General features: G+C 31.2%; 2 protein-coding genes across 5 annotated transcripts; one reads left to right on the top strand and one right to left on the bottom strand.

The window, feature by feature from the left end:
- The first annotated feature begins 4,630 nt into the window (after positions 1-4,630).
- Positions 4,631-7,312, top strand: LOC7456232 (transcription and mRNA export factor ENY2). Its single transcript, XM_002298590.4, has 5 exons — positions 4,631-4,793; positions 4,900-4,990; positions 5,072-5,166; positions 6,462-6,538; positions 6,889-7,312. Coding segments are annotated over exons 1-5 (339 nt in total). The 5' UTR covers positions 4,631-4,791; the 3' UTR covers positions 6,963-7,312.
- Positions 7,313-7,707: 395 nt separating this feature from the next.
- On the bottom strand, positions 7,708-11,504 carry LOC7495785 (B2 protein). 4 transcript variants are annotated; one of them, XM_002300071.4, is made up of 6 exons: positions 11,363-11,504; positions 9,250-9,815; positions 8,766-8,866; positions 8,434-8,517; positions 8,208-8,318; positions 7,708-8,114 (listed from the first exon to the last, which is right to left on the bottom strand). In XM_002300071.4, exons 2-6 carry the CDS (start codon positions 9,803-9,805, stop codon positions 8,067-8,069), a joined length of 900 nt encoding a protein of 299 aa, XP_002300107.1. In that variant the 5' UTR covers positions 9,806-9,815; positions 11,363-11,504; the 3' UTR covers positions 7,708-8,066. The 4 variants fall into 4 exon arrangements, with proteins under 4 accessions (XP_002300107.1, XP_024441644.1, XP_024441642.1 ...); XM_024585876.2 differs by having other exon boundaries at positions 9,250-9,835; positions 11,363-11,440; XM_024585874.2 differs by having other exon boundaries at positions 11,291-11,369.
- Between the last annotated feature and the right edge of the window lie 430 nt (positions 11,505-11,934).

Genomic DNA, 11,934 nt, shown 5'->3' with positions numbered 1-11,934 from the left:
AAAAAATATGAATAATCAATTTACATAAAAAAAAAATAAGACCTTGTTGTTGGGATTTTGTTGTTGGGATTTAATGTTGTTGATTATGATAAGAAAATAGATGTTTCTAGAGACAATTTATCAATTTCTGTATATTTTTCTCATTCTCTGTCTGGAACTGACTTTGATGATATGAGTTGCTCAAGATTTTATTGTGAGTGAAAAGTCTATCTTTTTCATTTCTATTTTTTTATTTTTTTGGTATAAAATATTAAAACTTTATTTTTAAAATTTTTTCCGGATTGACCCATGAAACCCGGGACCCGGCTTCTTGGCTGGGTCAACACCCGAGCCGGGTTTAATAACTATGAAAATGAAAGTCCATCTGGGTCGGAGGAATAGTGCACAATGTAGGGTTTCTTTTCCCGAATATTTTATTATATTTGATGATATTTTCGGTGTTTTTTTTAATGCGTGTCATATGTTTCTTTAGTTAGAAAGCTAGTCATGTACACGCGTGCTGCCACGAGGCAATTTTCAAAACTTATTTTTATTTAATTGTGTGATAGTCATAGTAAATATTTTTAAGAATTAAAATAATTTAAATTATAGAGACAAAATTTATTTTTTTCAGTCAAAATTTATTTTTTCATCAAAGTATTTTTGATTTGACAAAAAGATGTGTTTGTTTTATATAAGTAGAATGAGTTTTTAATGAAAATATAACACAATTAAAATAAATATTATTTAAATTAATAAGAAAAAAAAATTTCTTTAGCCAAAACCCTTCTTCTTTATTCAAGTTTTTTCCTAGTGAACATATTTTTTTTATTGAAATAATAATTTTTTAAATAAAAACTTAGTATTATATGAAAAACAAATATCAATTAAAAAAACCATTTCATAATATTACTGACTAGTAATGTAAAAAATAAATTAATAACTAATTTTTAAAAAATATATAAAAAAATCAAGTGAAAAAATATATAAAAAATTATTTTTATTATTTATTCATGAACAATTGTTTTTAAAAAATATGAATAATATATTTATATAAAAAAAATTATAAATTAATTGATAATATTACCATAGAAACCTCAAATCTTCTTTGAAAAGCAAGGCATAGTTGGTTTATTAATAAATCCCATTGTAGTAATCTTAATTAAAAAAAAAATGAAAATAAATAAATATAAAAAAGTGATAGGGCATGTGTCGTGGAACTTGGAAGGTGCGCCTAAGCCTAGCAAACTAAGCCTTAAGAGCCAATTGTTTTTTACAATAATAGGGCTTCCTTTTTTTTTTTTTACTTTACTTTCTTTCTCTTTTCTAAATTATTAAAGATTAAAATGTAATAAAGATAAAGTTTAAAACTAAAATACATAAAAATAAATTGAACTTTTGAGCGTCAATTGTGAAAAAGGTACTTTGTTCATCCTTTATGTTAATTTTTGTCCTCAATCCCTCAATCTGTTTTTTTAAAAAGAAACTTCAAACTTAATTTTATAAGATCAAATGTCAATTTAATATCAAGAAATTATTTAAATTTCACTCCACCGTTTTGAATGCATTAAAACAAAAGGAGCTGTCATAAATAGTATAAGTTAAATGTTTTTTTTTTTCCTATAGTTGAAAATTTTCTATATGTTTCATAAAAGATTTAAAAGAAACCAAAGTTTCATGTTGAGTCTAAGAAGAAGATAAACTAATTCTTCTATAAGTGGGTGTTCAGGGCATTTTAACTGGAGTTTTTTTTAATTTTATATTAATTTTTTAGTATTTTTAAATTGTTTTGATGTGCTGATATTAAAAATAAATTTTAAAAAATAAAAAATATATTATTTTAATGCATTTCCAAGATAAAAACACTTTAAAAATAACTATTACCATTATCTCAAACACTTCTTAAATAAACATTGTCTTTCTGCATTAGCAATCTTGTTTTTCATCTATTCAAATCACTATTGTATTTTTTTTCACCAGGTATAAAATAAATAATGTGTTTAAAAAAATAAAAGTACGACCATATATAAAAGAAAAAAATAATTACAAAACCTCTTTTATAATTTAGTATTGTTTAAATTTGCCCTTATTTTTTTAAAATTAAAATTTACACTATCAACTCAAAATTTAAAATAATATAAAAAGATAAATCTACTCTCCTCAAATATGATATAGGTAATGTTTGGTATTGTAGTAGTTGTTACTTTTTAAAGTGTGTTTTACTCATAAATGTATTAAAATAATATTTTTTATTTTATCTTTTAAAATTTTATTTTTGATATCAGCATATTAAAATTATTTAAAAATAAAAAAAATATTTCTTTTTTAAAATAAAATCTTTTCCGAACAATATTTGGGTCACATTCCCAAATACACAAACCACATTTCAACTTCTTTTTTTAGGATTCATTTTGAAATTGCATTTCAAACCGTGTTTTTCTAACATTTGATTTTTTTTAAAATTAATTTTCTTTTGATGTGCTAATATCAAAATAGTTTTTTAAAATAAAAAAATATTATTGTAATATATTTCTAAAAAAAAACATTTTTAAAAAATAATATTACTTACAAACATACACTGTCTCTTCCCTTTCTTTCTTCCTTTATCTCTTCCTTGTTTCAATTAAAAGATAGAAATTGCAGACAAATTCAACACTGATAAAATAATTATTTGTCTACTAGGAAGACTCCTCATCTGAATAGTTGAGGATGAGATCTTTGAAATTTTAAAAAAAATCCACAAGATTTTTGCCTAAAATAGATCTGGAATTTTTCCAGCGATGACAAAGCCACATTTATCGATTCCAAAGCTGATGTCCTGTACCCTGGAGCGGAGCCAAGGGATGGCAAGCAGTGGTCGGGCCCTGCAAAACGCCCATGCAAAACATTTTATAATTTTTTTTTATTTAGTATTTAATATAACAAGTAATGGATTTTCTAATAATAAATTATTATTTCATTAGTTATTTTTTAATTTTAAATTATCTCTCCGTATAAATTAAAAAAAAAAAGATAAATAACCTTTTCAATTTAATTACTTTTCTTTACCCTTTTTCTATCTTTATTCTCTAGAGTCCTAACAAAAAATTATAATAATACAAAACAATGCGGAAATGTTAAAACAAAACTACCAATTAATTTATTATTTATCAAAACAAGGTAATTAGTAATTCAAATTTAAAATCTTTTGTTTTTTTATGATTGTTAAGAATTTGATGAAGTTTTTTTTTATATATATAATTCTGCTATTTTTTTTCTAGATCTACTAGTTTTACCATTTTTTTTATTTCTTGTTATAGTAAATATTGTTTTTTAATTAATTTGATATATTTTATGGGTTTGTTTTGATTATGCTTTGATTTTTTTATGTTTTATTTTTAGCAGAGCTATCAAAATTATCAATTTTTTCTCACATGTACCTTACCAGGTCCAATATACAATTAAACACGATCTTTCTAGTTGAATTGAGTTCTTTGAAGAACACACATCCAGCTTTAATTCAGTGTAAACTTTCTTCTTTAGGAATCAATAATCTCATATTTTATGTTAGATTTGCTTTTACATACCAGTTTCTTTTTTTAATATGTTAATTTTGTTTTTACATGCTAATATGGTTTCCATGTAAAAAATTATACCAATTTATATTAATTTTACCCCTGTCAAATAATCCCAGCTGATTGAATTATATATATATATAAAGAAGTCTGGAAGAGATACAATTTAGTATCATGTCAAAACAACATGGTCTGTTCAAGATTTTCTGGTTTTGCACAAGAAATCTTGGTTGTCTAATGGGCAAAATTTGACAAAGCAAAGGAGGAAGTGAATTCTTCTCTGGCCCAGCTGCTGGTTATAGAAACTTGAATTTGAAAGATAGCATAACCAATCTGCTTTCTGTGGCCAATTTTATGGCGGTTTCTTGGTATCTTGGCAGAAGAGGAGCAAGGAAAAAGGAATCATGCTAGCTTCTGCAATTCTTTTTGCGGCCATTGTCCTTTCGATTTCTTCAAGAGACCTGAAGTGGTCTGAAGAAATTCTCTAATGTATTGCGTGGTGTAGAAAAGACCCTCGATGACGTAGTTCAAGCAAATCTTCAAGACTGATAAAAATAAAAAATAAAAAATAAAAAAGATGCAGATCTTCAAACCCGAAGAAAATGAAAAATAACAGTAGCCATTATCCTTGTGCCGAATCTTAGTTCCAACAAATTGCTAGTCTTTCTTGTTTTGATGATGAAATTATAATATTTAATATAATAATTTTTTAATTATTAATTGAAATATAATTAGAGTTTTGTAAACAATTTAAATCTTTTGTTATCTATTTTATATATAATTTATAAATAATAACATATTAAGCTATAATTGTTCTAAAAAAAGAGGGTGAAAGAATGACGAGTGTTTTTGTAATTATCAGAAAAAATATTATATATTTAATATAATTACAAAAAAGAGTGTTTTTGAATTATAATATTTAATATAATAATTTTTGAATTATTAATTGAAATATAATTAGAGTTTTGTAAACAATTTAAATCTTTTGTTATCTATTTTATATATACTTTATAAATAATAGAATATAAGCTATAAATAAAAAGAAAAAAGAAAAAGAGAGAGAGAATGACGAGGAGTGTTTTTGTAATTATCAGGAAAAAAAAAACACAATTACAAGAACGATATATAGGGACGACGTCGGGTTAGGAGTACATAAACCTGAAAACCTTTCTTCTTTTCTCATCTCCAAGACAAAACTCTCGAACTTGTTTCTCAGTTTGCTTTAAGATTATTCGATTTTATCATCAGCTCTCAATCAATGTTAGTTATTTCCCTTTTAGTCTTTAATCTAAGCTAAAACTGCTCTAAATTAGTACTTAACAAAATCAAAGAATTTCACTCAATACTTAAGTTTTTGTTGTTAAAGGAGGAATTCAGTGAATCGGCCACCAACACCAGATGATACAGCGGAGGAGGAGGAGAAACAACCGACCCTTCATGAAACAATTAATATTAAGGTTCTTCTTTCTTAATGGGGTTTTGTATTTTATTTATTTCTTATGATGATGGCGTGGGTTTAATTTGATTGGTTGTGTTAGTTAATTGAGAGTGGAGAGAAGGAAAGATTAACGGAGCTTTTAAGAGAAAGGCTTATTGAGTGTGGATGGAAAGATGAAATGAAAGCTCTTTGCAGGTTTTCACTGCTCTCTCTCTTCTTTTAATTTCTTTGTTTTTTTTTGTGTTGTAATTATCTGTGTCTTCTTCCTCTTCTTCTTTTTGTTGGTTTATAGTATTTCATGTGAAGAACATTTGGCAGAGCCTTTATAAGGGTTTTCTTTTATTGCTGTCTTTATATATATATATATATATTTATATAATATTTCATGTGAAGAATGGAGTAGGGATTTCTTTCGTGGGAAAACAGCAATATCAGTTTTTGAAAAACTAGGAGAAATACAATGAAAATGAATGCAATGACACTGCTTTTCATTCTAATTGAGGGACAGATGACCGTTTATTCTTCTTCTTGTGTCCAAATCTAGAACTCAATCCTTCTTGTTAGGACTTGTAAAGAAAGCTTGCGATTATGTTCATATTTGACATGTCAAGCACGGGGATCGATTCCACATATAGGGAGGAGTGACTTTTGGCAAATCACTTGTCAGCTACAGAATATAGCAATTTTGAAGAGTGACTTTTGGTGAAACAAGGATTTTTTTTCTTTTATTTTTTTTAATGGAAAAAACTGAGATGGTATCACCATTACCCATCAGTTTGGTTGCCAGTTTGGTAGAGGAGGATCCTATTCTCCAGACTCTGGTGTTCTTGGGTAGATGAATATACTGCATTCATGACATCCAATCCAGTTAGTAATATTTCTATGAATAATGTGGTCCAAGTCCTGGTGTTTTATGAGGGCTTCTATATGGAAGAATCATAAGATGCAATGGAAGATCATGTTCACCAAGTTATGATGGAGCCGATCCAGAGTGTGTGTACTAGAGGTTCTCCCATCTCCTTCTAAGGTTCTATGGTTTGTTGTAATTGTCTGAGGCTTGCTAATATGAAAGTTGGAATTGGATGAGTAAAAGGCTGAGCCAGCCACTTCTGATATTTCTAGAGCGCTAGGATTTTTGTTCCTGATCTCTGGAAACTTCCTCAAGGAAATGCTTTAGATAGTGATGCAGCTAGTATTTGGTTGAATGAGTGGAGCTCTCTTTCACGAAATTTAATCTCACACGCCTCCCTCCATGAATTTTGGAAGTGCATGACAAGAGAAGGGATTATGAAAGATATGCTTACTTTAGCTGTAGGAGATTGTATTCGAATCCTTACTTTTTAGGCCTGTTTAGACTTTTTGGCAGCCGCAATTTTTTTCCTGGCCCATTTTCTTGCCTTATTTATGGACAGTTTGGCCTATTTTCCTTGCAATATTGTTTGGCATCATTTTCTCCATTCTAAATCTCTCTCTATGTCATTGTGTTGTAGGGCATTTATAAAGAAGAAAGGAAGGAACAATGTTACTGTGGATGACCTTGTACATGTAATTACACCCAAGGGCAGAGGTGGGATCTTCTGTTTCTGAAGTTTATCTTCTGTTGTCTGCTCTGGATAATTTATTTGTTCATCTGATAGTTACTGGAATTCAGATGTAAATTTTGGCAACTGCTTAGAATTTGAAAAGGAATTCGATTGCCTTGACTTGATTTTCATGTCTACATGTTCATTATGGTTCAATGCACCTTACATTTTGTGCTGATGAATTGTTTTTCCCAGTTCAGTTAGGAATTTCACAGTTTTAGTTCATTTTTCTTTTTTACCTCTTGGTTTATATCATCTTTATCGATATCTTTTTTACCTCTTGGTTTATATCTTCTTTATCAAGTCTGAAAATTTTGTTCCTTTATACCTGCAGTCTCAATTCCTGATTCTGTAAAGGCCGAGCTGTTGCAAAGAATCCGTTCTTTTCTCGTTCAGGCCGCTGTTTGATACGCCAGTCCAATTTCCTAAATTATGTAGTAGTAGGGAAGCTGAAGTTGATGAATGGGATGGAAGCTTTGTTTATCATTGTTTTGTCGAGGTCTCTTGAAAAGTGGAGGCAGCTAAGATTTACTATGCATTTTGCAAAACGAAGGGAATGGGATATCAGTTTGTGCTTCAGGCTTGAATGAAGGCTCATCATCTTATAGCTTTTAACCATAGGATCCGAAGATTACTCTGTAGTTGTGATGTTTGACAATATAAATATTTGCACGTCGACTATTCTGTTATTTTTGTGTGCCATACTGTGCTGCCATTTTCAAAATGAAACTATTTGGCTAGGAAGATTTGGAATTCAATATCTTGAGTTGGATATGTGCCTGATTCAATTCTGAGTTTTTCTATCATGTCACCAACCCAGACCCATTCAGTATCATGACTCGTGGAGTCGAGATCGGATACCCATGATAATCTAAAAAGAAAGCTTAAAATTCCGAAGGTCAACTGCAGCAGGCACCCTCCTCATGCTGCAACTGAGAGCCGATGGCCAGACAAGTTACGTTTTTACTTTTGAGACTCTAGGACTACACTTTTATCTCACACCATGACACCCACCATCAACATAACACCACATAGCAGGGCGTGAATAATTTATATGTAAGGTGGTTCAGTTATATTCTGCGTTTTCCAAGGAGTAACAAAGACCTAGAGGAGGATTCGAACATCTAAAAAGTTTATAAGAACTCCACATAGATGCTGGACAACACACAAGACAACTGTCATACACTCGGTTTACATACAGAAAATGAAGACCCATTAAGGTTGTCTCCTTCTGTTTGCCATTACAATAAAAGCTATCGTTCTCTTCTACAACTTCAAGTCTGTCTATAGTGTTATAGTATCATAATAAACACAACGCCCATGCTAAACAACCATCTTCACAAGACAAATGTATTTATTCAGCAGGTTCACATGTCATCCATGCCTTTCCCGAGAAGATTTCACCCAACCAGACTTCAACCCCCAAGCTTGCGCTCTATGGGAAATCTGTGAAAAGCAGAAGCTGACATTCACCACAAAGCCTAACATCATTTCCATATTATGGAAGTTTGCTTAAGCCGGAGAGCCTGCTTGTTCACAAAGGTCTAATAGATCCAGAGTCTGCAAAACATCATAATAGAATTCATGAGCATTGGAGAACTGAAAATCAATTTGTGTCAAAAGAAACATTCAAGCAGAGGTTAGAGGACAAACCTCAGGAACTGAGAGCTCAAGGCGAAATTTGGGACCGTCATAATGATGCAAAACTGGCCTAAAAGCATCTTCATCCAATGCCTTGTAGAGTTTTCTAATTCGGGTCCTCACCTATTTATTAATCACCCAAAAGGAAATTAAATAAAAGAAAAGTAAATGAAACAAAGAGGATTCCAGATAAATCAACTAAGTTACTCAAAATCCATATTAGAAATCCAATTTTTACCTGGGCAGGAAACCTTGACTCTCCTTTACACTTTTTGTCTTCCCACGCAGTTGGGTCAATGTTGGATCCCCCAAAACTTGCTGCCTGTATACGACCAATTTGGGAAACATAAGTTCTCGATATTAGTAAAATAATCAGTACAGCACACTTTGGCCATTTCACCGCAATAAATGCAGAGATGACTAATACTGGATTCAAAGAGGCTATCAAACAAACAGGCAAGGCAAAAAGGAACACCCAGATCAGACCTAGAACACTCTTGATAGTGTAAACTGTAAAGCATCATAGAGAAAACCATAGCAAATTAAATGAATAACAGTTTGAGAGCATACCTCAAAAATTCCATGCAGCTGGTGAGTGGTGTAATTATAGAGGAAGAGAGGTAAGCCAGGTGTTATTGCCCGGACAGAATCCCTATATCTTGGTGGTAAACCTATCAATGTGCAAAAACCATTAGGTAAGACTTTGCTAATATTGTTAAAAATGACATACCTCAAGATGATATGGGCACTAGTATTCATAGAGTTGAATAGAAAGCTTTAGAGCTTGAAAACATTCATTTTTTTAATGATCATCGATTGGAATCCCATTGTCAAACTTGAACAAAAAAAAAAAAATCTCTCCTAGTGAAGACTTGTGACATATATAATGGTTTCCCATTTCAATGTTTTGACCTAGAGGAAAATTTGCATTCATACTTCCCAATATAAGAAAAGATATTGCATGAATTGTGGCCATCAAACAATTTTAAGTTACTTAAAGCATCAAGGGAAAACTAACAAGAAAACGAGGGGGGGGTGGAAGGTAAGAAATTACCAAAAAGCTGACGCTTCAAATCTTCCTGCATGGTGTCATTGTTACAGACAAAGATGTATCCTCCAAGCACCTCATTCCTTGGGAGCATCTCTGTGGCAGGCAAGGTCTTAAACCTTTTGTCAACTGCATTGTTGTTGTCGTTGTTAATATTAATATTGCTGTGGTTACTGGCCTCTTTGCTAATAAGGCTGTTGCCACTGTACTTGCTACCAGTCAGATCTCCAATGCTGTTCATGTTGTTTTTCCGGTACACTGCATTCATGTTGTAAGCACTGTTCCTTAAGGAACTTTTGTTCACATTTTCTGTCATCTTGGAGTCCAAGTTCATCATGTTGAAATTGAAACTTTCAAATTTATTTTCTTGGAACCCAAGCTTATCTCTTGGCCGCATTTCTGGAAGGCCCTTTGAAAGGTCCAGGTTATTCATACGCTCACCCTTTGCCTGGGTTTGCTCAGCCAATTTAGACGCAGCCACCAACCACTTATGATCCTCTGAGACTTTTGATTGTCCTCGAAGCTCATCACCCAGTTGCCAGAAGCTGTGCAGGCTTTCCATCTTGCAAATCCTGATGAGATGTCACACAAACTAGATGCTTGTTAGAAAATATATATTGAAATATAAGGAGGAGAAAGCTGGATCAGAGGAAAAGGTAACAGAATTAGATCAAAGTCCAAGTGTATAAAATAAAGCCATTGCTGCACGAAACAAACCAGTATTAAATTTAAGTGAAGAGCATCAGCAAGCAACCCTATCAACTCGCAAAGCCCAATGTGACAGGATAAACCAACCCCATTGATTCTACACATGTTCTATTTCAAAGTTGACTACGATAAATTCCAACACTAAAGAGACGTCTGTGAGGTAACCATGTATAACATTTATTGAAAGAAGTAATAACTGCCACCAGTATTACATCTAAAGAAGCACATCTTTTAAACCCCCACCCCTCCCAAATGAAAAACTCATCTTTTTTAATCCAAATAATGAAGAAAAAATGGTTGCCAGCAGTATTTATCAAGCAAAACCCACAGTACTTAAGTGAAAAACTTGCAATTAACTCATTTGAATCATTGTTTTGTGAACGAATTCTTAAAAAAGAACATGCCTCTTTTCTTCATTCCCGGTAAAATGGTCATTTTTGAGAAAAATGATTAGAAACCACTTCTCTAGAAAAGCAATTCCAGACAAACATTCTAAACAATTCCAACTGGGTATTCAATTCCTAGTATTTGTTAACAGAACCAAGCACAATCATTTAATTCCCATCACTTCTATGTTATGGAAAAGCAGACAACCAACTTTATAACAGAACAAACTAAAAATCGCTTAGATTTTGAGACAATCTCAATGAATTATTTTCAACTGTCAGCACAACTCACAAGGCAAAAACTCTAACAACACAGCACATCAAAAAAACCAAAACCACATTGACCCAGAAAAAGAACAAAAAAAACAAGTCATAACAACCAACAAGCAAATACAACACAGTTTCCTTTTTCCGCAACATTTCTCAAAACCAAACAGCACTTGAGCCCAAAAAAGGAAATAAATACAAGAAGTACAGGCCAAACCCTTAATTCAAGTCTTTAAAACCACTAACTAGCTCATAAATAACCAATACCACGCCCCAAATCTAGCCATAACATTAACTAAATTACCTTTAAAAAAAATAAAAAAGAAACAACTTTAACCAACCAAAATCAAAACCCAAAACCCACATTCAATCCAAGAATCCAGTCAAAAGAAGTGAAAAAAAAATAAACACAAGCTAACTAAAAGCTTGAGTTTTTACCCTAAAACAAGACCATTATCAATTAAATTACCAAACAAAAGAGCACGAAAAGCAAACAACTTTACTTAACAAACCTAAAACCCACTTTTAAAACCAACCAAGGAACCCAAAGAAAAAACTAAAAACACAGATTAAGTCAAAAGCTTCAATTTTTACCCTTAAAAATAAAAAATAGAGACCAGAGAAGCAAGCTTGGTTTAGAAGCTGAAATGAAGGAGTGGAAGCTTGATTAAAGAGTAAATAGTTACATGAAGATGTTAGCAGATCAAAAGGAACCCTAGATTTGAGGATCCAAAGAGAGAGACAGAGGGAAACAGTACCTTATTTGCTTTTGTCTGCTTTTAACTGTGAAACCCGCCAGACACGATACAGTGAATGTGTGTTGGAGAGAGAGAGCTGGACGTCGAGTGGATTTTTATTTTTGTATTTATAGCTTGGTATTCCAAAAATGCCATTCTCATGTTTGTGTAATTGCGGTGGCACCACTGTGGAATTTTGAATTTTTTGAGAGAGTGAGAACGGGTTTGAAAATTGTTGCCAGCGGTGTTTGTACTTTGTAGTGTCGTTAAATTATTATGTCTAAGATTTGAATTTTTTTTTGTTTAAAATTTTTTATGGTATTTTTTTAATAAATTAAAATCAAAAATAAATTTTAAAAAATATATTATTTTAATATATTTTTAAATAAAAATTATTTTAAAACATATTTTTTACCACACTTTTTAACAAATATGTAGTCATGATCTTACTCTGAAGGTACTTAATACTTTCACGCAACAAGTAGATTATCTAAAATTTTAAATTAAATTTCAATGAGTTTTAATTAGAATTTTAATGTGTGTTTTGTTATATTGGTGCAATATGCATTTTAAAAATATTTTTTCTTGAAAAT

The sequence above is a fragment of the Populus trichocarpa genome, chromosome 1 (genome assembly GCF_000002775.5).
Source record: "Populus trichocarpa isolate Nisqually-1 chromosome 1, P.trichocarpa_v4.1, whole genome shotgun sequence".
Taxonomy (NCBI): domain Eukaryota; kingdom Viridiplantae; phylum Streptophyta; class Magnoliopsida; order Malpighiales; family Salicaceae; genus Populus; species Populus trichocarpa.
The sequence above is the reverse complement of the archived record's forward strand: the minus strand, read 5'-3'. Positions and strand labels throughout refer to the sequence as shown.